We start from the raw sequence: 28,000 nt of genomic DNA, 5'->3' as shown, positions 1-28,000 counted from the left end.
CGACAAATCTTCAGTAACATTAAACAGTGAAAGAGTGAGAGCTTCAAAGGCCACCAGGCATGTGAAAAGAAAAGCCAGCCACACCCCCAGTTCTCTCTCTCTCTCTCCTCTCTCTCTCTCTCTCTCCACATTTTCTGTGCAGATCTTGAGAGCTAAATCAGAACATAAGCATCACTGTTACAAACTAAACCTGCATCAGAAAATGGAGCCTCAGTGCTTCTCAGCCGTTGGATCCATAGCCAAGCTCACCAGCTTCACCATTCTGCTCGCCTTCTTGCTTTCCTGCTTCACTTTTACTTCTACAGGTCAGTACTTCTTGCTCAAGTTTCCAAATTTAGCTTCTGTTTAGTGTTTTTCTTTGTTTCTGCTTGTGGGGTTTGGTTAACTTACCCGAAAACTCGTTTTCCGATTCGAAAGAATCCAACTTTCGAAGAAATCGTTGGAGGGTAGGTGAATCTTTTAGCGAAGTTTGAGATTTTGTGCTTTTTGTTTCTAAATTTGGAGTGGTGAAGCATTAAATGATTGATATTTCCTATTAAATTGGATATTTTTGTTGTTATATAGTAAAGCAGCTGTATAAATGTCTTGAAGAAAATTGAGTAGAACTAAAATTTGAGACTAATGAATCATGTGCTTACAATAAGGTCAATGTTTTGGAGATTTTGACGATTGATGAATTGAACTGTGTGTTGCTGGATGTGTTTGCAGAAGCCTATGATGCTCTTGATCCAACTGGGAATATCACGATTAAATGGGATGTCATCAGCTGGACTGCGGATGGTTATGTTGTAAGTATTGATGGGCAGAGGATTCCTTTGATGTGATCATGCTATACATTTACTAGATACTTTGAAAGCGGGTTATCGTTGAGTTTGGTTCGGCTCAAATTGTTGTTTCGGTTATACATCTGAAGTTTTTGAGTTAGATTTTAAGTGTTTTCAAAAGATGCAGTGGATAATTTGTTTAAATTCTGCACTGGATTTTATTGTTTGCTTGAAACTGAATCGGGAAGAAGAGATGCTAGGTTTTGATTTAGAATTATCTTCCCATCTGTGTTAACATCAATAGTAACTTTGTTGGTATTGCTCGATATTTTGGAGAATTTGATTTAGTATTCCATTACCGATCATTTCCATTACCTAGAAGCTCGATTTTTCCGATTATGTAATCCTTTATTTGCCTTTTCCAGTGAATTTTCTGATACGAACTCTATTTCTGAAATGGCAGGCAGTAGTTACAATGTTTAACTTCCAGCAGTATCGACATATACAAGCGCCAGGTTGGACTTTGGGATGGACATGGGCGAAAAAGGAAGTAATCTGGAGCATGGTGGGAGCACAAACAACAGAACAAGGGGATTGCTCAAAATACAAGGGGAACGTCCCACATTGCTGTAAAAAGGATCCCACAGTTGTGGATTTGTTGCCTGGAACCCCCTACAATCAGCAGATTGCAAACTGCTGCAAAGGGGGAGTCATGCAATCGTGGATCCAGGACCCACCCAATGCCATAAGTTCGTTTCAGGTAAGTGTGGGTGCTTCTGGAACAACGAACAAAACTGTCAGACTGCCGAAAAACTTCACATTGAGAGCACCGGGGCCTGGATATTCTTGTGGGATAGCAAAGATTGTTAAACCAACCAGATTTCTTACATCGGACAAAAGGAGATGGACCCAAGCCATGAGTAAGTTCAGAACCACCTTCTTTCCGTGCACACCAAGTAGAATAAATTTCGAATAGGTCTTTGGGTGAGTTGATTGCTAAGGCATTTAGAGTAGTTTGAGCATATGAACAAAACAACTTTGTAGTTTAAGCTGCACTTAAAATGTTGTTCCTAGGGTTGAAAGATGCATTTCGACTGATGAGTATGGTGTTAATACTTTAGACATGAAAGAATTTTCATGCTTTATCTAACCTCTATATCCTCTTGTGGCAGTGACCTGGAACGTTACATGCACGTACTCGCAGTTTCTAGCTCAAAAGACACCCACGTGTTGTGTTTCGCTCTCCTCCTTCTACAATGAAACCATAGTGAGCTGTCCCACTTGTGCCTGTGGCTGCCAGAACAACGCTACAGACCCAGGAAGCTGTGTAGAGTGAGTTCTCTAATTCATGTGTTTCTTGCATTTCTGAATATTGTTTTTCTGTCGCCTACAAAAATTTCTCGAGTTTTTCAGTATGTTATTCATGTCCAAAGCTGGAGTTTGCAGTAATAGTAAATAAAAATTCTTTCCTCTTTTGCCGATATTTGCAGGCCAAAGAATCCATACTTAGCTTCAGCTGTAGCTGGTTCCGGGAAATCTGCTAACACTCCTCTAGTCCAGTGTACCAGTCATATGTGTCCAATCCGAGTACATTGGCATGTTAAGCTCAATTACAAGGATTACTGGAGGGTGAAAGTCACAATTACAAATTTCAATTACAGAATGAACTACACGCTGTGGAATCTTGTCGTGCAACATCCAAACTTTGATAATTTGACCAAGATTTTCAGTTTCAATTACAAGTCATTAACTCCTTATGTTGGCTTAAGTAAGTCTTTTCTTTGCCCTTCATTAATTTTTGTGAAATATATATCTGCAGTTCTTCTGACTTTTATTGACATAAAATTTGGTTATACTTCTGGTGTGCAGATGATACAGCCATGTTGTGGGGAGTAAAGTTTTATAACGATTTCCTCTCGGAAGCTGGTCCACTTGGAAATGTGCAGTCAGAGCTCCTATTTCGAAAGGATACATCAACTTTTACTTTTGAAAAGGGTTGGGCTTTCCCTCGAAGGATTTATTTCAACGGAGACAATTGTGTAATGCCACCTCCGGATGCCTACCCATGGTTGCCGAATGCCAGTCCCAAACGTATTATTAGCATACTTGGTCCAGTCATGACCGCCTTCGCATCTCTGGTAGTCTTATTGGCTTATGCGTAGTGAGTATGTTCGGGCCAGGCGGCAAAGGCTATCAGTTTTATCAATACACTCTAGAATTTCCCATCAAGTTCAGGTTTCCCCAAGGCTTATGGGAAATCCAAGTGATGATGTCAAATGTATTAGTGCTGTGGCTTCAAGCTATAAAAGCGGTTCAGGTGCACTCCGGCTTGACTTTCGCTACAAAATTCTGTTTCGTTATCTGTTACACGTATTACATTTTTTCTTTGTCACCACTGTTATTGTTCAAGTTTAGCTGTTGTGCGATTATTTAGAACAATCCAAAGTGAATATGTTGTTAGTGCTATATGATATTTGATAAGAAATTGAAGTTGATGTATGAGTCTTGTTCATAGATTCCTGTTGAATTCAGAAACCGCGTATCGTTTTACATACTACAGATCGAAAACAAGAATAAAATTGTGTCACACACAGATATGGAAAACTTGTGTGAGATTTTACGAATTCAGATATAGTTTACAATCTATACCGAATTATCGCACACAGGACCACATCTGTCGCTCTGACCTTCAAAAATTTATCAGGAAAGTGAAAAACATAAAGAAAACATTATCAGAAGCACGGAGGCTGCCTTTTGTAAGATTGAAATAGAGTTTACATAGCCGGAGTTAGGTAGAGATGGGTATGCATCCGGCGGGGGCAGCATGCATTCGTCGCCATTGAAGTAAACCTTTCGAGGAAACGCCCATCCTTGCTTGAACGTGAAGGTATTCTGGTCCTTCTGCATAAGCACCTCAGACTGAATATTTCCTGATGGCCCGGCTTCCATTAGTAGGTCATTGTAAAACTTCATGCCATAGAACATACCAGTGTCATCTGCAGATTACAGTCAATCACGCTCGAACATTAGGACGAAACTCAAAATTCTGAGAAAAAGAAGCTTCAGAAGCTCGCGATTGTAACACTTACTGACGGATTGGTAGGGGACGAGGGGCTTGTAACCAAAGCTAAAGACTTGAGTGACGTTGTTGAGATTAGGATGCTGTACAACGAGCGTCCAATCTGTGTAGTTCATCCGGTAGTTGAAATTGGTGACGGCCATCTTGACCCGCCAGTAGTCCTTATAGTTTTGCTTGACGTGCCAGTGTACTCGGATAGGGCACATATGATGCGTGCACTGAAGCAACGGCGAATTATCCTTTTTCGGTGTGTTTATTCCTGCCTTGTGTGCCAAGTTTGAGTCACTCCTGTATGCATTGTAAAAGATTTTCATCCAGAAATTAGGTCAAGTGTGTACAAAACTGTATAATGTGGATAGGGTTGTTGAGGCTTACTTGACACAATTTTTTATGTTGTGGCACCCGCAAGCGCAAGACGGGCAAGGAACAATGGTTTCGTTGTAGAAAGACGAAAAGGAAACGCAGCAGCTTGGATTCTTGGACGCTAGAAACTGCGAATACGTGCACGTCACATTCCATGTCACTGCATTACAAGGAAAATACATAGAAATTAGTAAGAGATACTTGAAAGATGAGAGAGTAGGAAGATCTTAGAAATATGAGTGAGGAAATCTTACTAAGTGCTTGAGTCTTTCGCCGGCGATCCGCCGTGAGGAAGACTGTGGACGGCACGACCTTTGCAGGGCCACAAGTGTACCCCGGTCCGGGACCAAGCAAGGTGAAGTTTTTGGGCAGTTTCACCGTCTTGTTTGAAGTGCCGGCTTGCCCGACACTCACCTGGAAGCCAGCGACTGCTGCTGAGGGATCCTGTCCCCAAGACGCTAGGACGCCACCTTTGCAGCAATTAGCGAACTGCTGGTTGTAGGGAACTCCGGGAAGCAAGTCTACAACTGTTGGAGTTTTCTTGCAGCAATGTGGGATGGTTGCTTTGAATTTTGAACAGTCTCCTTGCTCTGTGGTTTGAGCTCCCACCATTGTCCAGATCACTTCCTTTTTCGCCCATGACCACCCGAGAGTCCAGCCAGGGCTTGGGATTTGCCGGTACATTTGAAAGTTGTTCATGGTCACTGCAGCCTAACATAATTCAATGATGGATAAGAATTTGATTTGTAAATTAATCAACGAGTCGCGATTTTCAAACTCTTAGTTTAGCTTTCGACACTCTGTATTCCTTATTTACAATTTATACACTCGCAAGGGGAGTGTCAGAAGTTAAACTGGGAATGTGTAAATCGCTACTCTTAATCATGGACAAAAACAAAGTCACTTGAATGATATCGATCTTACAACATAACCATCTGTTGTCCAAGACATAACATCCCATCTGATCGTTATATTTCCGGTTGGATCCAACGGATCATACGCCGCTAAAGATCACAAAACCGAAAGCAAACATCAGCAAACAAATAAATTAATGAAACCAATAACAGAGACAAAGGTCTGTTTCTTCAAATTAGATTTGTTATAAAAAAACTTACCTGCAGGTGACAGTATCAAGCAATACAGCACAGCCAAGAATGTGAACTTCATCCAAGACCAAGAACAACATGTGAGGCAGATTTTGTGAGTTGGGTTGGCCTGGTTTTCGATTTCCATGGCCTCGGTTCACCAGATCACACGCTTTCCAGCGGCAGCGATGAGAGGATGAATGAATAGGAGACAAAGATATGTAGGGTGTCAGAAAGGAAAAGGGAAGAGACAATATCAGTATTTGATATATTTTACAATCACACACACACACACACACACACATATATGTATATTACCTTATTTAAATTGTTTATCTGCGACGTGTTTCTGCACCTTGAAGCAAGTTTGGTGAAGAATAATTATGTGAAAGGCTGGCGGGAGAGTTCGAGAGGCTCTGAAGACAACAGCACAACGGTCAGTTTTCTTTCCAAACACTGTTGCTTCTTTAGGTCATGTATCACATGAACTCAAAAGCCTCCCATTTTTAGCCAAGAGAGCATGTTGTAAACTTGTAATTGGATTGCTTCAATTGCAAGTCTTCTGTTCTTTTTTTTTTCTTTTACTAACTTGTAGCCAACACCACTTCCACTTTCTGTGCTCGTGCTTGCACTTTCTGCCTCCGTCCACATTTAAAAATTTATATACATAGCTAATTAAACTCTCAAATTTAGGAAAACATGCAAGGATAAGACTTGTTAATAAACTTTTAACTAAATCGGTCCTCATAGCATGAGCTTGTAGCTAAATAACGCATTAAAGTGATTGATTGTTTAGGCAAAATCTGGCGAAGGTAAGTGTGATGGTCTTGTTTGGTTCACTTCGGTTGAGTTGCATAAAAAAACATTTTAATTAAAAAAAGAAGTGGATGACACCAAACATGCATTAATATAACTCGTTTGTTTTAAATGCGCTAAATACATCAAACAAAGAATATTGGGCCGAATTGTACTGTTGAAAGAACATTTGTTGCCCCAATGAATTACACGATAGTGTTCAAGGGAAGGCTGAAATGCACTTATGAGTTTTTTCGTTCCCCGAAAGGATTGATTGTCGTGGCTTGACCACCAACTGGTCTTTTTGTTTAGAAGCTGACCTGCATGAGAAATTATGATCAAACATGTGTGTTGTTAAGGAGCTTAAACCAAGTTCACCTACTGATTTTATTAGGTATTTTAATGCAAATTTTGGAATGGTTCAACACAACAGCCCACCGTCAGCATAATTGTAGCTAGGTCATATTTATTGGATCCATTCACGACAAATAAGAGATTTAATTTGAGTACTCCACAAGCATGATCTGTATTACCAAAAATGTAGATTATACCTGCAATCTTTGTATTTCTATGTTTGATGTGACTATCGATGGTATCTTGCGTTTCGGGGCAAGCTTGACACAACTAGTAAACTTCCCTTGTGAAAATGACCTACTACATTTTCCCGCATGCCAAACTGTTATTCCAAACACGTGATGAGAAAGATAAAAAGATGGGATATACCTTTGATTACGTAGTAAAATCTCTCCAAAAAGACATGATCATTCAGTGAAAATTTTATCTACAACCTTCTGAACAGTTTATGTTGGATCTACAATGTATGTCATACATTGATGTTAGGACAATTTAGTTTTTAAGGATCATACACGTTCCTAGGATTATAAACTCGATGATACAACTATCTAACTCGCATGAAAAGGCAATCTGAACAGTTTTCTGTCTAGAAATTACAATACTTACATTGACAATGACTTTTGCATCTCTTTCTCTTCAATCCATCCTCCCCTGGATCAAAAAAAAAAAAAAAAAAAAAAACGAAGTGTGGAATATAAGAAATCATTAGATTGGATTTTAAACTTTGGGACTGTTGGGTTTTCTAAATCAGACAGGGATTTTTCAACCTCTGCAGCTTTTGTTATATTAGGTACCCTCATGAAATTTTGATTAACCTGTAATACAATATGATTAAAGTGACTTGTCCAAGTTTTCCGGTACAAGTGGCCGACGGTTTGGCTAATAGGGGTGTTAATCACCGGTTCATTGGTAGGGTTCATGCCCTCCTTGCGCCGTTACTAATTATTCTCGTAATCTTTCTCGGCTTCTTCGTTATAGGTTTGCTAGGAGTGGTTTTGTTGTTTATGTTGTCGTGCTTTGTTCTATTTTTTCTTGGAGGGGTTTTGGTTTTCCGTTGCCCTTGCCCCCTGACTATGGTTTTTCTTTATTTTCTGCTTTAATGAGTTCTAATATGCAGCGTCAAGCAGTTCCGCTTTCTCTGTCTCAAAAGTGCATTGTTGGAACTGGATTCTTGGCTTTAGATTCCGAGGTTACTAACTAACTGCTATAATCGAACACGATGGAAAGATCTTTATACTGATAGTCACTAGATCATTTTCGGGAAATAGAGATACTCTAAACATTCCATCAGTTATGTTTGGATCTCCATATTATCCTCTGCTAGTATATGGGTGTCTTGTCTCTCTATACATTTGGATATAATTCTAAACATTTGTTCAACTTTTCTGAACTTGATCACAACTCTACAGGCATACAGTGACAGAGTTCAGACACTCCCAATCTTTTCTTGTCCAATCCTTCCATTAGTTGTATTGATGAAGAGGGAGCATCTTCAAAACCATCATTCAGATTTTTGGTCGCGTCCTTAGTGATGGGAGCTGAAGAAAACTAGTAGTAGTGCTGAAAGCAAAGGGGTAGCTAGTGTAGACGATGAAATTGGATTTGAATTAGTAGAGCTGGGTAGGGATGGATATATATCAGGAAGGGGCATCTTGCATTCATTACCATTGAAGTAAATCATCAATGGAAATGCCCAACCTTGCTTCAACGTGAATTCCTTCGTGTTCTTTTGGAGAATAAGCTCTGATTCAACATGTCCACCGGTTCCAGCTTCCATTAGTAGGTCGTTAAGATTTTTTATGCCGTAAAACATGCCAGTGTCGTCTGTACATAATCAAAGTGTAACAGATTGAGAAAAATGAATAGTACTAATGTACAAATATTGTAGTTCCATTGTAAACTTACTTGTGTTGTAGTGAATGAGTGGCTTATAGAGAAAGCTTGAAACATTAGCAAGTTTATTGAGATTTGGATGCTGAGCAACAAGAGTCCATTGTGTGTAATTCATCCGGTACTTGAAGTTTGTGACGGCAATCCTCACGCGCCAATACGCTCGGTAGTTAGCCTTCACATGCCAATGGACTCGAATTGGGCACATGTGATCTGTGCATTGTAAGATTGATGCATTTTTCTGAACTACGGTTTTCAAACTTACGACACTTGAAGGGTCATTGTCCCTGCATATGTTCTAATGTTAGAGGGCAGATAATATAAACTTACAAGTCTCGAAATTGATTTGGCTAAGAAAGTTGTGGGTACGAGGGTACTGACGCGCAGTTATTCTTATTTTGACAGCCACAAGCACAAGACGGACAGGGAGTGATCATCGGGTTGTAAAAAGATGACAGAGAGACACAACAAGTAGGGTTCTGGGAAGCCAGCACTTGCGAGTAACTACAGGTTAAACTCCATGTCACTGCCAAAAAGGGAACACGATATTTACATGTTAGAGAGACGTACCGTTTCTTATTTTGCTGTCGAAGCAATTTATAAACCACATGCTGAAACATATGAAATCAAAGGCCACTAGTTGAAACGCTATTGCATGTACATGCGAAGATATGATCAAAAGATAGAATGTGACACTTTGGGCACAATTTGTTCGAACGGTAAAACTTACTCATTGCTCGAGTCTTACGCAGACCATCAGGCGAGTAGGAGACTGAGGGTGGAACAATGGTTGCAGCACTGCAGGTATACCCCGGCCCAGGACCAAGCAGGAAAAAATTCTTGGGTGGTATTACTGTTTTATTCGAGGTACCTGAATGCCCGACACTCAGCTGAAATGCCGAGACAGCAGCTGAGGGGTCTTGTCCAAGTGATTCCAACACACCACCCTTGCAGCAATCAGAAAATCTTTGGCTGTATGGAGCCGTAGGAGGCAAGTCAACAACTGAAGGATTTTTTGAGCAGCTGTGTGGAATATTTCCTTTGAACTTGGAGCAGTATCCTTGATCAGTGGCTTGAGCTCCCGCCATGGACCAGATCACCTCCTTTTTAGCCCATGTCCATCCTAACGTCCACCCTGGGCTCGTGACGGGGCGGTACATTTGGTTGTTGCTTATTGTCACCGCAGCCTGGGTAATCAAGGTAATATTAATAAGCATTTGTTTTAATGAACTTTTTGGAGATTCTAAATGCTTGAATCTTTGTATTAATTAGAGCTTAATCATAACTTAAGATAAACAAAAATCTAAGAAAATTAATAAACAAATAAGATTACAAAGTTGACCTTATACAAAAAGGCTGGCATTGATTTGAATCATTTCTGTGTACTTTTTTGACAATTTTGGAGGAATATTCATTGGACATGATACTTTTTTTCATATTTTATACTTTTTGAATTTATTAATTGTTAGGGTTACGCAAAGTGTTCATACCAAAAACACAACAAAAAAAATGTTTTACAAGTTCTTGTGGCACTCACCACATAGCCATCAGAAGTCCAAGAAACAACATCCCATCTGATATTTATGCTCCCTTTTGGATCAAACGGATCATAAGCCACTACTAACACGACCGGAAAGAAAAAAAAAAGGCAAGTTAGAACAAGCAACGATGCTTAATCAAGGAATCATATTCCTAATTAGAGTTCTAATTACAGCTAAAAATCTCACCTGCATAAGAAAATATTGTGAAACACACGACAGATGCAAACAATGTGCTTTTACATTTCCTACTCTCCATGGATTAACTTCCAATATGCTGCCTAGGGTTTTTTGAACAACGTATTTAATTGGTACGATACGATTGTCGAAAGGTCAGTATTTATAAGCAACTAAGCTCAAATCAAATAGTATATCTTGTGCTAGGGTTTTTACAGATGTCATGTTCTCATGTACTTGATTGCGACACAAGTATATGTATATGAGGAATGTATATACGTCTGCAGTATATAAAAATTTAAAGGCATGGAAGATTCCTTGTTGCAGCAACATTGATCCTGCCGGCCGGCGAAGGTGGGCTCGGACGATGAGGGGATCTTCCCATTTTTTCGGTGTTTATAACCAATCAGTTAAGACGTCTGATCAGGTTTAAGATGATAAGCTGCTGATTAATGTTATAATTAGATACAAAGTTGCTCATATTTTATACCAAGTTTAACTAGGTCAACCAAGCCCCTATGTTTTTAAGCAAGAAAAGTCAACTTCCTGCATCTATCAAGAGTATTGCTTAGATCAGAAAAATATTGGTCAAATAATTTAACATTTTCTCCTTGTCCCTTATTCTCTTTACATTGCAGGATCTACAGTATGAGTATCTGCAGCTGAGGCCAAAATTAAATAATATTCTGGTGCTTTTTGGAAGCACAAAATTGCTTTTAATTCACCAACCTACCAGTGCACCGTTTGGAAAAGCACTTATGGAGACAAAGCAATAGATTGCACAAGCTTCTTGCCAAATGCTGACTGTGACCTGCATAACTAATTAATTTCAGCTTTTTCATACTATTTTTTTGATCTTTTTTCGTCTATATATTTTCATCTATCCACGTTTTCTAAAACCATGTTAAGTGGCATCTTCTTGGAACATGATGTGCTTTGCCTAAAAGACATTTGTATAGCATCAAATCTGCAGATAGTTTGAGATTTGAACAGTGCTTGGAATTGAAATGGAGGGAAGGGCGGTGGGCCTTATTAAGGATACAGTTAGAAATATAGTTAGCAAGTTTGTTAGTATTTAGTTACCGTTGTTAGGCTTACTAGTATAAAAACAATGTGTGTACTTGTGTAATTCTTTATTCTTTCAGTCAATACAAATCAGATTTCTCTCTCTAAACCCTCTCTCTAAGATCTCTGTTCATCCTTTTCTTCATCTTCCTTCTTGATTTTCTCTTCAATTCCCAAATATTTCAATGTAGTTAACAGGCCTTCAAGTTTGAGTCTAGACGCTATACGTCCTACTCCAAGAAGCTAAGATCGCATATTTTTATATTTTTATTTACAAAACAAACAAAATTCAGATTGCTAAGATGAAGTTATATATGAAATTATGAATAGTGAGTAAAGTTGATGAAATTTATACACCGCGTACTAAATATTTGGTGATTAGAATGGTAGGGTACGTTGGCATAAATGATTACCAACTGCAAGGAACAATCACTTTGTGCACAATAAATACTAAATAGGAGAGTCTATGCTTTTGTAAGAGATGTCTACAAATGACGTGGTCAGACACTCCTACCTAAATTTTTCTCCAAACCGTAGAAACGTTGTAGTATTAAATTTACCTTCCCCTGGGACCCTTTTAAATAGTCATTTTGCCATATCCCATGATTCCCATCTGGTTGTCTGCATGTATAGTTTTATAGCACTCTTCTGAATATGTACAAACACCATATTTACAAGTAAAACTCAAGAACACAAGGAAAATTGATTTGGACTGGGCTTTCCAGTCTCCTCTTGGCCACCCAGGGCCTTAGAATTGTAAAAGAAAAGGCCTAATAACATTGGTGGTTGGTGGGTTGGGTTACAAGCTCAAGACTAATATGGGCTTCCATGGTTGGATTTTATGCTCTTCTAAACTTGTGGAAAGGGCCTATTAATAAGTTCAATTTGATTGTTTTTGTTGAAAAATGTAATCCACTTTGAAAACTTGAAAATTTTAAATTACAACTTTTTTATAAAGCTCAATATCTGTCTAGTTGTGCAGAGTGTTAAGTTAAAACAATATCAGTGTAATTAATAGTAAGTTATTAACCCGACTATAAAATCTTGATAGTTTTTATGCAAGTGATATTTCAATGAGAGAATAAAAGACACAGGACATCTGGAGATATTTCATTGGTGAAAGAAAAAAGAATTTGATTAATCAAATTTCGATGGGATCTAACTAGTATAGTTAGAGAGACTAATGATGAATCAAAAGTAGATTAGTGGGAGTATCCCATATTCCCATTTGTTTTATAGCAAAAGCAATCATGCTTGCCATAATCTAACATTTTTTTTTTAAATTAACCCAATGATATTCATACACTCATTTTTATTTCTCACATTACCTCTCTCAATTTTCAATCATCGAACTGCATGAATTGAAAAAAATCAATAACAAAAAATTAATAAAAGTACGTGAAAGATAAAAACGAGCATGTAACTAACACAGCCCATGTACAAATGGTAACAAAACCACAAAAAATTATAGAAAAAAAAAAAACAAAGTTTTAACGAAACACTCATGATATTGTTCACTTTTAATGTTAAAGATATTTTTACTCTAAAAAGTCACTTTTAGTAGTATTCACTTACAACACATTTTTGTCATTTTAATTAAAATTCAAAGTTCTCAATCAATTTTCATTAATTTTCGTATAAAAAAAAAAAAAAGGAAAGGGGGATGTCTTTGTAATTTTGTATATATTCATTGGCAGGAAGTGGGCACCAGTTGGCATGTCGGTGGTATTTTAGCAAATTTTCAACTACAGAACATGTTCGCTCACGTTACGGCAAGTAAAAACCTCCCCAGCTCATGTCGCCAATCCCGATGAGCTTCCGTTTCTCTAATATCTGACTCCCTGACGACATGTCGTGCACTTCTACTTATTCTATAGTATCTAGATTAACTAACACTGCTTTATGTTGTAAGGGCAATTTTCATGACAAGAGCGTTCTGTACTAATAATACAATAATATGTGTCATTTTTATGATACATCTTTATTTGTTGTAAGAGTTTTTAGTTCAAAGTGATTAAAAATATTTATTTTTACACCCGAGAAACTAGGTTTGACTCTCCCTTCTTCATTATCACTTGTATTAAAATAGAGAATCACTTCTCTCTTGTACTCAGAGGTGGTAGTGTGGTTGTGGTATTTTCTAGGGGTGTGATTCTCTCTGGATCTCACATTTCGGAGCCAGCAAACTATTCAATTTAAATTATCTGGTCTTTCATTTCACTTACCCACCTCACATACAATCACTCTTTAACACTCAAAAATCTCCCTTTAACGATCTAGATTGCTCGGTCCATGAGTTTCAAAGTGTGAGATTTGGAGAAAATTTCAATCCGTATTTTCTGTATCTCAAGTTCCAATTTAATCTATAATTTAAAGGGATGTGTGTGGCGATCGTGGACTATTGCTTTTCCTCATCATTGCTGGAAAGGTGGAGGGCTGCTACTAAATTTTAAAGATTTTATGTGCATGAAACGAAACCCTAGAGACCGAATTTTTGTAAGGTGGGGTGTCTGCTTTTCTGGTAGAGTTTGGTATGGTGCATTTACTATGTACCACCGCTGCCTAATTTACCTATTAAAATGAAGGTCAAATCAAACCATAACTAAGAGAATTTGTTAGTTAGGGTTGTTTATCGAAATACTCTCAAGTGATACAACTAACATACGTTATATGAACGGATTATTAATAATATTGTACTTTAAATTATGAATTTTCCATGTGTTTGTATAAGATCGTGTAGAAGGTTACTATCGTGTGACAATATCAACTAGCATTTGGTCTGAGGGTAATTGTCTTCTCTTAATTGGAAACTCTCTCAAGTTCAACTCACAAGGATAAGAGAGAAAAATGAATACTTATGATAAGTTTGATATTTAATTAGGCGTGCTACGTGGTTAACGTTGTTGTAGTGGTTTAGTTTTGTTGTGGGTATAGATTGTTAACCCAACTACAAATTGTACCGAATTCACACAAATATATTTGTTGCTCTTATATTTATATAAATCGAACACGAAATCTCCTTCGACTAAATAAAAACTAAATACTGCTAAACCAACTGATAACGTGCATGATCCACTAGTAATTTCAAAAACCATTAGACCAAAATGAACAAACTATACTAATTAAATCCCACATTTCAACTTTTGGATCTACCTTTTTCAAAGAAGGGTAAACGGGAAGGAAGATTGTGAAATTCTATTGACCAAACAACACTGTGCAGTAAATGAAGAGACGTTTAACATGTCTGGAACATAGGTACATCACGTATTATTATATAAGTAAAGTGAAGTTTTTTTTTTCAAGTTTTTTTTTTTTGAATAAACGATATTATTTACACTAAAATGGTGATGAGTGGCTCAGTCTCATAATGTGCTAGCAATAATGTGAATCAAATTCGCCTTTGGCAAGAATCGAATATAAGATTTTTCATTTACGAGTGAAGAAGAATACCACTTGATCAAACAAGTATCTCACCACTTGCATAGTGACATATGGTGTACTACTCCTTATTCTAGATATACTGAAAAATCTGTCAATACTTGACCCTCAAAGACATAAGATTTTTTAGTTTGAAAATGACACGGTTCAATACACCAAATGTAATAGTATAATTATTTATAACTAAAAAAAAATTATAACTAATTGTATTATAATACTTGATGTACCGAACCGTATTTCCGGTACACAAAAAAATCTCTTTGTTTCAAGTTCGAGATCTACGGCAGAGGGCTTGGATCCAGTCCAGTGTTCCTATTACTCAAAGTAGTGAAAGTGTCGGTCGGGAACAGGTGGGGCTGGGGACGTGGCCGCGTCCTAATGGGTTCGGGAGTTGGGATTCCACAAGGACAAACGAGAAATTGACATTTGAAAGGAGGAGAGAAATGTCCAAAGATACAAGAAGCCACGGGCGGCTTTGAAGGAGTCGCGTACCCAATGCCACCGCGGACGGTGGGTTTTCCCCAAATTAAACTCTTGCTTGGGGTTGATAGTGGGGTTTTACCAAGATTTTATGCTTTTTTTTGCCAATGATCCCCGTGATTTAAGCTGCTTTGACGTGATTGTACGTCAAAGTGTTACAAGAATTGACTATGATTCAAAGCGTGTTGATAATGCTCTATAGAAAAAGTAGAAAAACGTTTTCGATTTGGCTAATCTAGTCATCGTGTTTGTTTTTGTTAGCCGATTAAGGACATTTCATTCAATCTCTTTTAAAAAATTCACAAGAAAATTCATATGAGAAATAATTACCCTACAAATCAATGAGAAATAACACATATAAGAAATAAAACTTCTAATCTGAAAAATGATGAAGGTTGTGACATAGAAAAGAGAGGAGGTCAGAGAGTTGGAAGGAGAATAAATATTCTTTTAATTTTTATTATTTTTTTAATTTTAAATATTTTAAATCAAATAAATTATAATTTAACAAATAAATTTATAATAATTTATAAATTATTTACAGAAATTAAGTAGAAATATTCTTAATTAGCTAACGAAGATAAACACAATAATCAAACTGGCCAAATTGAAAACACATAAACTTAATTGACCTAATGACTAAAATACAGGGACCATTATAACATTTAAGCCTCAAGAGTATCTCTTTGTCATATACAATTAATGATATTCAGGAATATGTCCTAACTTACTCTCACTATAATTCCATTATTTTTTTTCTTAAAAATTTATCCATATTATTTTATTAAATAAAGGCCTACAACATTAACAGAAGAAAATCCCTAAGATCTAGAAATACATTAGGGGAGACATTTATTAGAAGAAAAAAAACTTAGTAAATTACACCATGATTGTTATTTTGCCTTTTTACTTTTCTACTAATTACATTTTAAATTCAAATTTTCTATGCTTATTTTGTTTGTGGCCAGTTTTTATCATTGATTGACATGTGTTTATAAACTTAACTCTTGTTTACTTTGTTGTCATAATTTTAATACGTGTCAATCAATAATAGAAATCACACACATAATGAGTAAAAAAATATTTCATCCCTCTTATTTGACCCATTAAGAAATAGAATTTGATCAAATCTACTTCTCTCCAACATTTCAAATCCCACTTGAATTCTCTTCCAATTTTCACAATACCAAAAAAAATATTTCATTCACTTCTAAATCCCAAAAAATCCCACATAATCTCAAATTGTGTTAACTAATCAAAATCCTTACAAATTTACATTTGTAATTGTAATTACAAACTGTAAATTCTAATACATCTCTCCTCCCTCTTCGCACGTGTCAACAAGCCTTCAAATACTTCAAACACAGGCGCATCTCCCACACTCCCAACCCAACGCTCTCTCTGAACTCCAACCCATCTCTCCCTCTCTCTCTCCGTCATTGAGAAGCCGCTGCAGCCATGGCGCAGTACAGTAAGGTCGCCCCGACCCCTCTGCTGAAAGATGAGCTTGATATCGTCATCCCCACCATCCGAAACCTCGATTTCCTCGAGATGTGGAGGCCCTTCTTCCAGCAGTACCACCTCATCATCGTCCAGGACGGCGACCCGTCGAAGGTGATCAAGGTCCCGGAAGGCTTCGACTACGAGCTCTACAACCGCAACGACATCAACCGGATTCTGGGTCCCAAGGCGTCCTGCATCTCCTTCAAGGACTCTGCTTGCAGATGCTTCGGCTACATGGTCTCCAAGAAGAAGTACATCTTCACCATCGACGACGATTGCTTTGTAAGTATCGGTTTCGAAAACTCGGGATCTTAGTTGGGGCTGTTTTGGATGTGGGATTTGATTTTTGAGTTGAAAAGCTTGGATCTTGGTGGGTTTTGGGATATGGGTTTTGTTGGGGTTTTTTTAAATCTTGTAGTTCAATTGAATTTCGATTCGACTCGAATTGATTAGTCTGTGCCGAAATTCTGTTGCTTTTGTTGTTTAGATCTGTTTCTGCTGCTAATGTTTTTGACTTATGCCCTTCGTTTATTATCTTGATAGGCATTACCTGCTTTGATCTGTGTTTCTTTTGAGTTATATGTTAATATCTGAGTTTCCTTTGGTTGGATCTGTTTCTTACCATGAGTTCTTTCGGTTGGTAAACTTAATGTCTTGTGCAGAGATGGGTTTGTTTAGTCATTGTCTTCTGATCCGGTTTCGGTGATAGCATGTCAATTTAATTGCGCTCTTATGATAGCAAAGCTTTGGAATGATGGGTTGACAATTTCGTTTCGTTTCGTTTGCGTAAATCTTAATGGTTCAGCACTAGGCTAATTGATATATTGTTACCACATTCACAGATCTCCACCTTGCACCCTATTCAGATTACTTTCGGATTTACACTTCATAGTTTAAGGCTATAAATCTTGATTAAGTTGGCAATGTTGAATTTTGGTTTCACTTATCCGAATTTTGAGTGGTCAATGATCCTTGTTTTGAACCATTGATGAAATTGGCAGTTTTTGTGGTGCGAATGTGTTTCAGCTTTCATCGGTATGTACAATTCTTGTGAAACTGTGGTGTTCTAACTGAAGTATGGTACTCTTTGTGAAAATGCAGGTTGCTAAGGATCCTTCTGGCAAAGATATCAATGCTCTTGAGCAGCATATCAAGAACCTTCTGTCTCCATCAACTCCATTTTTCTTCAACACCCTGTACGACCCATACCGTGAAGGTGCAGATTTCGTTCGTGGATACCCCTTCAGTCTGCGTGAAGGTATCCCAACTGCTGTTTCTCACGGCCTCTGGCTCAACATCCCGGATTATGATGCTCCCACCCAGCTTGTTAAGCCTCTAGAGAGAAATACCAGGTACATTGTTCTGCCATTTTCCATCCATTGGAAATTGTGTATGTGAGTTTATAAAATGCTTGCTGACTATAATGTCGCCGTGTTTCCAGGTTTGTGGATGCAGTCCTGACCATTCCCAAGGGAACTCTCTTTCCCATGTGCGGCATGAATCTGGCATTCAACCGTGAGTTGATTGGACCTGCTATGTACTTCGGACTCATGGGTGATGGTCAGCCAATCGGGCGCTACGACGACATGTGGGCTGGCTGGTGCATGAAGGTATCTCTCAAAATACCTTTAGAGCCTATAAATCTGTATAGTCCTTTGTTATTACATTGCAATGATTTCGAAATCAAAACACCCTGCCTTGTGTTTTCGAATTTTAGTGGCTCACATGAGTTGTCATTGTTGGATTTATAGGTTATCTGTGACCACTTGGGGTTGGGAGTTAAGACAGGATTGCCCTACATCTGGCATAGCAAGGCAAGCAACCCATTTGTGAACCTTAAGAAGGAATACAAAGGAATCTACTGGCAAGAGGAGTTGATCCCCTTTTTCCAGTCCGCCACCCTCCCAAAGGATTGCACCACCGTCCAGGGCTGCTACCTTGAACTCTCCAAGCAAGTCAAGGCCAAACTCGGCAAGGTCGATGACTACTTCATCAAGCTTGCAGATGCCATGATCACATGGGTCGAAGCATGGGATGAGTTGAACCCAGTCGAAGGAAAGGCTGTTGAGGCCAATGGAGTTGTTGCGAAATAGATTGATTTTCGGCTGACATTATCATTGCTTTCTATACTCAGTCATAGGGTTGGTTTGTAATCTGATCGTCATTTTTTCCGAGCTTCTGAGCTTTTGGTTTCGAGCCAAGGGAGTATTTATTTTGCAGGTCGGAGAAGATATTTTCGTGTTTATCTCAGTTCTATGAGCTTAGAACAATAATTTGATGACGGATATGTATTGCCATTATACATTTGAAAGTGTTAGCTTGTTTATTCGATTCAACGACGACTCAGTGACAGTTTTGTTGGTTATACTGTTTGTTTTCTCTCTTTCGTTCTGTCCGACGTAATTTAGGGCAATTGGCCGGGACAGTGTGTTCGTCTTTTTGCGCATAAATTTGGATCTCTCTTGTCCGTAAACTAGAATAAGTTCCGTAGTTTTTTGTTTCTTTTGTTTGCGGACTTTTCGAACATCATTCCCGGCATCTAAAATGCTAAAGAATGAGTTGGGGGATTTCATTACTTGTGGGTGTAATGATATTTTGGAAAATAAAGCCGTTTGAACCTTTGGAACATTAGTCAACATCAAGTACGGAATTTGGTAAACAAGTGGCGTTGTTTTGAAAGTTTGAACTTCGAAGTTGTCTACTTCGAGGTTTTCAACCATTAGATATTTTGTTAAAAATATAAAAACTAAAATTTAACGGTTAAAATATCCGGATCATCGTAAAATTTTGGAAAATTGCAATCTTTCACTAGTTCTTTTGAAGGTTTTAGGTCATCACATCGATGTTAAGTTTGGTAGTACGTGACTTTTATGACTGTTTAAGCACGACATTTTTTTAGCTTAGTCCTACAAAACTATGCGGGTCTGTTTTGATATGAGAGCTGCCCTTCTCTCGAGCTTGTATGACTTGCCGACGAAAAAAATTCAATATCAAGAAATGGAGTATGGACCCACATAAGAGAACGTTTGGCCCCAAGTTCTTAATTTTCTTACTTCTTTGACATGACTTTTATGCCCCCACAACCTTCATGTGTCAGAGATTGTGGAAAATGTTTAGTTTTGAAGCATTTCCCTTCTTAGTAATTAAGCACTTTTCTATTAAGTCATTTCGTCCAAAAGGTGATTTTCTCAACCACAAAAGCTATTTGTTTCTCAAATTGTGATAAATCATCCAAACAAATTGATTGAGAAGCAAATGAAGTTATCTTTCCCTTTTCTTATTGCCTTGGCAGGAAAACATCACACTCATGTCCCTCACAAATGGGAGAAAATCTTCGTTAGGTTCATGTAACTTTGAATGTTTCACAAATCTCGTAAAAGAATAAACTGAATTTCAGTATTTTGGTGTCATATAACCTCACTCTCTATTCACGTTGAGAGAGTTGTCCTATGCAGCGGTTATGCTCATGATTCTCTCCCAAGGACAAAGGAGATGAAAAAAGGAATGAAAGTTAAGTTAGAGCAACTAGGGTTATTTTAATAAACAAGTGAGACCTTTATAATCGCTCTGAGCAGGAAAGAAGCAACCTACTTTGTAGTTGAGGGCTAATCCTGGAGTCTTGGTTCTTTCTAACCACCTTATATGGGTTTAGAGAATAAGGTTACTATTGTTGTCCGACGATCAAACTTTATGTGTAGTTCAACTCGCCTTATCTATTATCGTCCTTTAATTAATAAAAAAGGAGACGAACTATAATTGAACATATCACATGCACTCACCCACCCCTGCATCCTATTATTTCCCATTGCCACTGCTTGCAGCCTTTATTTAAACTCTAATATTGTCGATTGCCATATTTGTAAAACAGATATGGATTCTGAAAGATACATAACTACACAATTAGAAAAGCATATTCCTATATGAATAGCATCCATCCATGCAGTGAGGAGTTTTTGTCAACTCAAACAGTTGCAACCATCGAGAATAACTTGCACGCAACTAAGACGCCAATGAAGCAGCATTCAGGATTAATCACTTGATGCTATGTGATTTAGTTAAAAATAAAAAATAAAAAAAATGATGGTGCGTGATAGATCTGGGATACCGCCACCATCCTTCATTGCCAAAGAAATACAAATATATGTGATCTACAAGACAACATTCACAATGCAGGCCCTGCAAATCAGCCACCAACAATGTGTTCTAGCCTATTAAAAATGATTGCTAGATTGTACTGCATGTAAATTTCTGGGAGCTTGATTTGTTTTTCTGCAAGTTTTTGGTGCATTTGGTAAGAACCATTTTACCTGATGCATATCTGCAGCTCTTGAACCATCGTTGGTTCGATATAGTTTACTTACGAAGCAAGCATCCTTCTTTATTTTCTTCTGCGAAAACAAACTTTTGTGCTGCTTGCACTGCCTGGAAACTCACCTGTTATCGAACTTTTCGGGGATAGTCTATGCTTAACTAGAGAAGTTCTAAATCATAACTAGTAATAGAAGATGATGCAGTGAAAGAATCCTATGACTTCATAGAGCAAAACAATTAAACACATCCGATATGAATCAGTAAAAAAGTTCATTACGAAATGGTACGCAGAAGGGTAAGAAACAGGAGGTTAAGACGATTATTTAACCACGCATATAAGTGAAGTAAAGGGGTAGTTAACAGCAGGTTAAAGGTAAACCAAAGATTTTTAGTTTCTTCTTACACACTCCAAGTGCTACTATCAATGTGTCTCAAGGAGATCCATGGTAGATTTCTTCACATCTCCGACATGCATTCACACTTTGCATCCTATCACATTACAGACGGTATAATTAACTCTCTGATATCAACCACGAACGTCCAAGTTTGAATCCCCTTCCCCGTAAATCAGAATAAGTTCACTATTTTGGTTTTTTAGAATGCTAAAGAACGAGTTGGCACATTTCATTACTTGTGGGTGTAATGATATTTTAGAACATAAAGCCGTTCAAATCCTTGGAACATTACTCAACATCAAGTACGGAATTTGGCAAAACAAGTGGAGTTGTTTTCAAAGTTTGAACTTTGACGGTATCAAGCATGGATTTTCTACGGTGTTCTAAGTATTGTATACGTCGAGTTTTTTTAACTACTAGATTTTTGGTTAAAAATACAAAAAATATAATTCAACTGTTAAAATGCACCGGAACATCATAGAATTTTTGAAAATTGCAATCTTTCACTAGCTATTTTTAAAGTTTTAGAGCATCACATCGAAGTTAATATTAATAATCCGTGTGATTTTATTATTGTCATACGTGATGCCCTTGAATATATACTAGAAGGTTTTGAGAGCTGTTATGGTATGAGAGCTGCCTTCTCTCTCCATGAGACAGTGGGACCTCAACGTTACCCACAATTTCACCCAATGTGAATGAGTTTTTAAACTAGTATGTATGATTTGCCGGCAACAAGATTCAATTTTAAGAAATGGAGTATAGCCCCACATAAGAGAGAGTTTTGGGCCAAAGTTCTTCATTTTCTTACTTCTTCCACATGACTTTGATGCCCCCACAGCATTTAGTTCAAAATTTCATGTGTGAGAGCTTGTGGAAAATGTTGAGTTTTGAAGCATTTTCCTTCTTAGTAATTAAACACTTTCCTAGCGTCCCTTCGTCCAAAAGGTGCTTTTCTCAACCATACAAGCTATTTGTTTCTCAAATTTGAATTTGTGAGAATACATCCAACCAAATTGATTGAGAAGCAAATGAAATTATCTTTCCTTTTTCCTACCAGAAGAGATCTAAGCAAAAGAATTTCAGTATTTTGGTGTTATATAACGCCACTTTAATCTCGATGAGAGAGTTGCCCTATGCGGCGGTCATGTCCATGCTGTCTCTCCCACACACAAAGGAGATTAAAAATGGGAATGAAAGTTAAGTTAGAGCAACTAGAGTTATTTCAATAAATAAGTGAGACCCTTCTAAGTGCTACGAGCAGGAAGAAAGTAGCCTACTTTGTAGTTGATGGCTAATCCCGGGGTCTTTATTCTTTCTAATTGCCTTGTACGGGTTTGGAGAATAAAGCTATAGTCCGACGGCCTAACCTTATATGTAGTTCGACTTGCCTAATCCATTATCAGTACTTTCATTTTTTTTTTAAAAAAGGAGACCAACTATTACTATAATTGAGCATATAACATGCAATCACCCACCCCTACATCCTATTATTTCCCTTTGCCTCTGCCAGTCTGCCTGCAGCCTTTGCTTTTCAAAGTTTTGAACTCAAACATTATGGATTGCCAGATTTGTAAAAGCAGATCTGGGTTCTGAAAGATACATAACCACAGAGTTAGAAAAGCATATTCCTATATGCACAGCATCCACCCATGCAGTGAGAAGAGTTTTTTTCAACTCAAACAATTGCAACCGTCGAGAATAACTTACACCCAACTGAGACGCTAATGTTGTGGCATTCGGGATCAATCACTTGATGCTATGTGGTCAAGTTGAAAAAAATATGATAGTGCGTGATAGATCTGGGATCCCGCTACCATCATTTGTTACCAAAAAAATACATACATTGAAATGGCGCCGGCGATCAATTCCTATGTTAATTTCTTTGGAGCTTTAGCCAAATATATGTGATCTACAAGACAACATTCACTATGCAGCCCCTGCAAATCAGCCATTAACAATTTCTGGGAGCTTAATTTGTTTGTGTGCAAGTTTTCGGGGCATTTGGTAAGAACCATTTTGCCTGATGCATATCTAGCAGCTCTTGAACTATCGTCGCTTCGACATGGTTTACTTATGAAGTCTTTATTTTCTTCCGCGAAAACAAACTTACCCTTTGCTTGTGCTGGTTTCACGCCGCCTGCAAACTCACCTGTTATTGAACTTTTTGGGGATAGTCTATGCTTAACAAGAGAAGATTTAAGTCATAACTAGTAATATAAGATGGTGCAGTGAAATGATCCTACGACTTCATACAGCAAAACAATTAAACACTTCCGATATGAATCAGTAAAAAACGTTCATCGTGAAAGGTATGCAGAAAGGTAAGAAACAGAACTTATTCCTAAGGATGTCAGTTTCAAAGCAGCACTTATCAACGAAATTTCTTCAGAATGCAGAGAATAAAGAGAACCAGGAGGTTAAGACGATTATTTAACCACGTAAACAAGTGAACTAAAAGGTAGGTAGCAGCAGGTTAAAGGTAAACCAAAGATTTCTAGTTTCTTCTTGCACACTCCAAGTGCTACTATCAATGTCTCTCAAGGAGATCCATGGTAGATTTGTTCCCAACTCTGACATGCATTCACAGTTCGCATCCTGTCTCATTCACACGGAATAATTAACTCTGTGATATCAATGGAAGTCCAAAATAGTAATATAATGCATTCAAAGAGAAACTGGACTGAGAATACAGCTGAGATTAATGTACATTACAAAGTGATAGGTTCGTGAACTAGGGACTGAGATTTATTTCTCAAGTCGAGTCCAAATATATTTTTTGGACATATTCATTGTTCAATGTGGCATATAATCGATGATACAAGGCAACATTTGGCTTTTTGATCGAACCACCATGATAGAATTCAAATTTACAGTGGTACACATCAACTTACCTTATTTGCAGATCACTTTTAAGTGATTCTCAGGCAGCACAAAGCATCACTTTACTGCTTCGCCTGCATGGATTGCCGTTGATCCTCTACTTGTTGGAGCTGCGATGACAGTTGAAGCAAGTCGATAGTGGCTCCATCTTGACAGGGTAGACGATCTTTGGTGTTTGCAAAACCTGATCCTTGGATGATCCCATCTGAGATTCCAAAATCATTGGTGTCATCACAATCATTAGATAGCAGTATGGGACTCAGGTGACTCCTAGCTCCAGAATTCATTCCTGAAGAAGGGAATTTACGGCTGGCTGGTATGACTAAGGGGCGTGCGAAAGGAATTCCTGACGAATAGCTTGAAGAGTTCTGTGATCGAGATGACAGAAGAGAGCGAGCACAGCCAGAGTCTGAGATTCCTGATAATCCTGGAACTGCTGAAGTTGTGTTGAAAACATTGAAATCTTGACTTCCTAATGCGATCCCATGAAAAATAGAATGTGAACCGGAACTTAGGCCTCTCACGTCTTGTGGATATTGACTACCATTCTGACTGAATACGCTTGCAGTTAAAGGATTAGTACCGTTTTCATGAAATGAGGGATACTGTTTGCCAATATCGTAAGAAGGGAAGACAGGTTTTGAATGCAGATGCCCGTTTGTAAGAGGCATCCCCGACAAAGGCCTATAATGAGTCCCGCCTTCAACTTTTATGTGCCTGCACCAGTTACCCGTTCCATATTTCTCAGGAATGTCAGTAGGGAGTATCTCTTGGCAGATAAAAGATGCAGTTGTTAACATATTCCCTTCAAATCTGCCACCTGCAAGATACGCATACTTTAAAATAAGCAATGAAAATCCGAATGCTTCAAAACAGTAGAGATGGAGTGATGATTCTCTAATTAGACACTCTGAGAACGGTAAATTATAGAGGAGAATCCTTAGACTACATTTGATTGGAGTCTTATGAAACACGAGTCTTGAGAACAACACATAATGTTTAACTGTTGGTGACTAGTTGGCTTCACCTGTTAATGCAATTGCAGATTTGAAAATTAAACACAACTTTTGTAAATTTGGGTGCGTGTTGGGCCCGTTTGAAGGTTTTGAGTTGAATTCTAGAGAAATTGTAACAAGAACATATTATCATACAGAGAAGATGACTCTTATTTAAGGCTTTTTCATCCATAGTGGTGTTCAAGGAGCTTGACTTACTTAAAGAAACTATCTCTTACGTATTTCAATATAAATTTCAATTGTATATTAGGCCTAACTCTCCGAGGCAAAAAGTTTCAGCTCAATGTTGCAGCTGCAATATGCACCCAGTGGACACATTCCTCCATTGCTAAGGCTTGATTTTCGACACGGTAGTCGCTCAAAGCCTCAATCGTAAGGGAGAAATTGGGTCACAAAACTATTTTTCATCGATAAGGGTCAACCATATATAGAGGACACGGATGTGCAAGAGATGACAGTATGTTTGTAATCATTGAGGACAAAAAGGAGGGGTGGGCGCCAGGAAATGCAAGGATAATCTAGATCAGAAATGAATTATTAAATTTTATTAATACCATCAAATGACTGAGGGAACCTCCCAGCTCTTCCAGGATGACTCCCTATCTGAGGCTTTCTCCGCCGCTCGTTGTGTCCTGCAAGGCGCCTACGACAGCTACGCTTACCATCATCAAATTCACCCAACAAATGAAACCTGTATGGTCAGAAGCTAGTACATATTATATCAGCAAGCAATAAGAATCATAACATTAGAAAAGCAGTTCGATTCAAAATCCTGCTGGGATTAACTGAAGCGCACAAAAAATCAGAATGCCAAATGCTTGTGACAAACCAAAGAACAAGAAATTTAATCAAGAAAATATGAATCATGACAAACCTGCTACATTGTTGACAAAACCTCTGTTCTAAGCCGTTGACAATAACTTTTGCAGTCTTCGAGTGAACCTCGCAAACCTTATGCCTCTTGTGGTAGTCCTTATAGGAGCTAAGATCCTTGTTGCAACCATAAACCTGGCAGTAGGCAGGCCGAGGATACACACCCAAAACGCGCATTCGCTTAGGGGGTGTTGATGATCCAGATGAAGACAACATGGGAGTTCCTTTAGACAATTTAGCGCTATGAACATCTCTGTGATCAGCCAATCTCCCTAGTTTTAAGTCAATGAGTGAACAATCCCTACTGCTGGAGTCCACAATGGAGCTCGAAATCCTCGAAGAGGATTTGTCTTCACCGAAAAACAAATTCGGGGTGGACATACTTGTGCTCACTGCATCTCTAATTGAATCATTCTGCAAATGTTTGCCCACCATTTCTGGAAAACCCAACTCCCCAAAACCTTGACTTTCCATAAAAGTACAAGGGGTTTTCAATTCCCAACCCATCAAACCATTTCTACTTCTAGAAAGTGAATCAGTATGTGAAATTGTTCCATCTGATACAACAAACCCTTTCCCTTCAGAAATACAGCTCCAAGATTCCATTGCATGTAAAAATAATTATAAATTACCAGATTCTACCCAAATCCCACTTCAAATTATGCCATAAAATTATCACACTTTTTACCCAAGGATCAACTGATTATTTATCCATAGGCTCCCATTGGAGAATCATCACTAGCACTTTACAAAACCCAAAAAAATTCCAACTTGATACCAAAAAAAAAAGGGACTGCACCAAGTTTTCTCCTTGGAGTTCAAATTCATGCGAATATCATTTTCTGGGAAGCCAAACAGATTGTAAAGGAAACCCCATCAGGATTATATTAAGATAAATATAACCAAACTGCAAAACAAGTTGAATTCAATCAAAAAGCATTGAAGGAAGAGGTAAAAAAACTATTCATGCTTACTGGAAAGCAAAAGACTGAATAAGTGGGAAAACAAAAGCCAACAGTATTCAGGTACTTAATGGAAAAACTAATCAGCACCTGATAGAAAGGATAACCAAAAGCTGCCCAAAGAGAGAGAGAGAGAGAGAGAGAGAGAGAGAGAGAGAGAGAGAGAGAGAGAGAGAGTTCAGTATACCAGTGTAAAGGTGGAGAGTTGGTATAGTGTGGTAGTACGGGGTTGAGGCAGATACACCCAAATTTGGAAGAGAGTTTTAAATATTAAACTCCATGGAAGAGCTTGCAGTAGCTAACTTGCTGTTTTGAGAGAGAGAGAGAGAGAGTCCGAGACCATTGAACTGAACTGCAACTTTATTTAATTTAGTAGACTAAAGTTAGAAAGCAAAAGAAGTTTACCCACTTTTTCCTTTGTTTGGCAGGCAAGCAGACCAAGGCATTGCTATTTCCACACTTCCGATTAACCACCCTATATTTCTTTTTCAATTCATTACTGCAAGACAATAATAGAGCAATTTTTTTTGTACAAGTTGATATTTTAAACTATTTTAATCGATAAAAGACGAGAACATAGAGATATATTTTATTGGATGTAGGAAAATGAATTAAACAAACTGTCCCAATCGACTGGTCTAACATGAATCTATAAGTTTTTTTCTATAAAAGATATGGTTAGGAGAGCATAAATGATAAATCTTGAGCCTATATTGTTGCTATATGGTGTGAGTGAGGGGAAAAAATTGTTGGTAGAAGTGAAACTTGCAGACAGAAGTTTGATTGAAAACACAAATTTAAATTGAAATATATATCCGAGTGCAGATAGAAAACATAAAGCTCATAAGCACCTACGCGGGATTTTTTAACGGGTCTGAAACACGAGAAGGTAGTCATATGTCATTATATAAGTAAAAGAAATTTTTTCTTTTTCAAGTGTCTCTTTACTTGTACAACGATATATGACGTAAGTGCCTTTATTTTGCATTGAAAAAAAAAATTATTAGAGACCAAACGCAGAGAGTTTGA

General features: G+C 37.9%; 5 protein-coding genes across 7 annotated transcripts; 2 read left to right on the top strand and 3 right to left on the bottom strand.

Annotated features, from left to right (window-relative positions):
* The first annotated feature begins 1 nt into the window (after position 1).
* LOC137712606 (protein COBRA) lies at positions 2–3,276 on the top strand. The gene is made up of 6 exons (XM_068451711.2): positions 2–305; positions 709–788; positions 1,228–1,684; positions 1,937–2,096; positions 2,255–2,532; positions 2,634–3,276. The coding sequence occupies exons 1-6, from the start codon at positions 203–205 to the stop codon at positions 2,924–2,926; spliced, it is 1,371 nt and encodes a 456-aa protein (XP_068307812.1). The 5' UTR covers positions 2–202; the 3' UTR covers positions 2,927–3,276.
* LOC137712605 (COBRA-like protein 4) lies at positions 3,256–5,590 on the bottom strand. The gene is made up of 6 exons (XM_068451710.2): positions 5,322–5,590; positions 5,131–5,210; positions 4,461–4,917; positions 4,219–4,366; positions 3,854–4,131; positions 3,256–3,760 (listed from the first exon to the last, which is right to left on the bottom strand). The coding sequence occupies exons 1-6, from the start codon at positions 5,437–5,439 to the stop codon at positions 3,465–3,467; spliced, it is 1,377 nt and encodes a 458-aa protein (XP_068307811.2). The 5' UTR covers positions 5,440–5,590; the 3' UTR covers positions 3,256–3,464.
* A 2,375-nt stretch (positions 5,591–7,965) lies between these two features.
* On the bottom strand, positions 7,966–10,165 carry LOC137712403 (COBRA-like protein 4). The gene is made up of 6 exons (XM_088683713.1): positions 10,058–10,165; positions 9,868–9,947; positions 9,061–9,517; positions 8,700–8,856; positions 8,346–8,617; positions 7,966–8,264 (listed from the first exon to the last, which is right to left on the bottom strand). Exons 1-6 carry the CDS (start codon positions 10,125–10,127, stop codon positions 7,966–7,968), a joined length of 1,335 nt encoding a protein of 444 aa, XP_088539839.1. The 5' UTR covers positions 10,128–10,165.
* Positions 10,166–16,185: 6,020 nt separating this feature from the next.
* LOC137712634 (putative UDP-arabinopyranose mutase 1) lies at positions 16,186–18,896 on the top strand. Its single transcript, XM_068451746.2, has 4 exons — positions 16,186–16,813; positions 17,633–17,883; positions 17,973–18,141; positions 18,283–18,896. Exons 1-4 carry the CDS (start codon positions 16,487–16,489, stop codon positions 18,622–18,624), a joined length of 1,089 nt encoding a protein of 362 aa, XP_068307847.1. The 5' UTR covers positions 16,186–16,486; the 3' UTR covers positions 18,625–18,896.
* A 4,975-nt stretch (positions 18,897–23,871) lies between these two features.
* Positions 23,872–27,509, bottom strand: LOC137712832 (uncharacterized). Of its 3 annotated transcripts, XM_088684487.1 has the most exons (5): positions 27,381–27,509; positions 27,159–27,277; positions 26,011–26,851; positions 25,691–25,827; positions 23,872–24,940 (listed from the first exon to the last, which is right to left on the bottom strand). In XM_088684487.1, the coding sequence occupies exons 3-5, from the start codon at positions 26,613–26,615 to the stop codon at positions 24,183–24,185; spliced, it is 1,500 nt and encodes a 499-aa protein (XP_088540613.1). In that variant the 5' UTR covers positions 26,616–26,851; positions 27,159–27,277; positions 27,381–27,509; the 3' UTR covers positions 23,872–24,182. The 3 variants fall into 3 exon arrangements, with proteins under 3 accessions (XP_088540613.1, XP_068308103.1, XP_088540612.1); XM_068452002.2 differs by lacking the exon at positions 27,381–27,509 and having other exon boundaries at positions 27,159–27,354; XM_088684486.1 differs by lacking the exon at positions 27,381–27,509 and having other exon boundaries at positions 26,011–26,916; positions 27,159–27,337.
* Between the last annotated feature and the right edge of the window lie 491 nt (positions 27,510–28,000).

The sequence above is a fragment of the Pyrus communis genome, chromosome 14 (assembly GCF_041283825.1).
Source record: "Pyrus communis isolate YQ-2024b chromosome 14, ASM4128382v1, whole genome shotgun sequence".
Taxonomy (NCBI): Eukaryota; Viridiplantae; Streptophyta; class Magnoliopsida; order Rosales; family Rosaceae; genus Pyrus; species Pyrus communis.
This window is presented reverse-complemented; position numbering and strand designations above follow the sequence as displayed.

Excerpts from the sequence above, each read along its gene's own strand:
- LOC137712606 (XM_068451711.2), top strand. The coding sequence starts at position 203 with ATGGAGCCTCAGTGCTTCTCAGCCGTTGGATCCATAGCCAAGCTCACC. Across the intron at positions 789-1,227 it reads GGACTGCGGATGGTTATGTT|GCAGTAGTTACAATGTTTAA; the intron begins GTAAGTATTGAT and ends CTGAAATGGCAG. Across the intron at positions 2,533-2,633 it reads AACTCCTTATGTTGGCTTAA|ATGATACAGCCATGTTGTGG; the intron begins GTAAGTCTTTTC and ends TCTGGTGTGCAG.
- LOC137712605 (XM_068451710.2), bottom strand. The coding sequence starts at position 5,439 with ATGGAAATCGAAAACCAGGCCAACCCAACTCACAAAATCTGCCTCACA. Across the intron at positions 4,367-4,460 it reads GCGAAAGACTCAAGCACTTA|TGACATGGAATGTGACGTGC; the intron begins GTAAGATTTCCT and ends CTTGTAATGCAG. Across the intron at positions 3,761-3,853 it reads CGTCCCCTACCAATCCGTCA|ATGACACTGGTATGTTCTAT; the intron begins GTAAGTGTTACA and ends TGTAATCTGCAG.
- LOC137712403 (XM_088683713.1), bottom strand. The coding sequence starts at position 10,127 with ATGGAGAGTAGGAAATGTAAAAGCACATTGTTTGCATCTGTCGTGTGT. Across the intron at positions 9,518-9,867 it reads GGACTTCTGATGGCTATGTG|GCTGCGGTGACAATAAGCAA; the intron begins GTGAGTGCCACA and ends TTGATTACCCAG. Across the intron at positions 8,857-9,060 it reads GCGTAAGACTCGAGCAATGA|TGACATGGAGTTTAACCTGT; the intron begins GTAAGTTTTACC and ends CCTTTTTGGCAG.
- LOC137712634 (XM_068451746.2), top strand. The coding sequence starts at position 16,487 with ATGGCGCAGTACAGTAAGGTCGCCCCGACCCCTCTGCTGAAAGATGAG. Across the intron at positions 17,884-17,972 it reads CCTCTAGAGAGAAATACCAG|GTTTGTGGATGCAGTCCTGA; the intron begins GTACATTGTTCT and ends CCGTGTTTCCAG. Across the intron at positions 18,142-18,282 it reads GGGCTGGCTGGTGCATGAAG|GTTATCTGTGACCACTTGGG; the intron begins GTATCTCTCAAA and ends TTGGATTTATAG.
- LOC137712832 (XM_088684487.1), bottom strand. The coding sequence starts at position 26,615 with ATGGAATCTTGGAGCTGTATTTCTGAAGGGAAAGGGTTTGTTGTATCA. Across the intron at positions 25,828-26,010 it reads TTTTGTCAACAATGTAGCAG|GTTTCATTTGTTGGGTGAAT; the intron begins GTTTGTCATGAT and ends CTGACCATACAG. Across the intron at positions 24,941-25,690 it reads GTTCCCTCAGTCATTTGATG|GTGGCAGATTTGAAGGGAAT; the intron begins GTATTAATAAAA and ends CGTATCTTGCAG.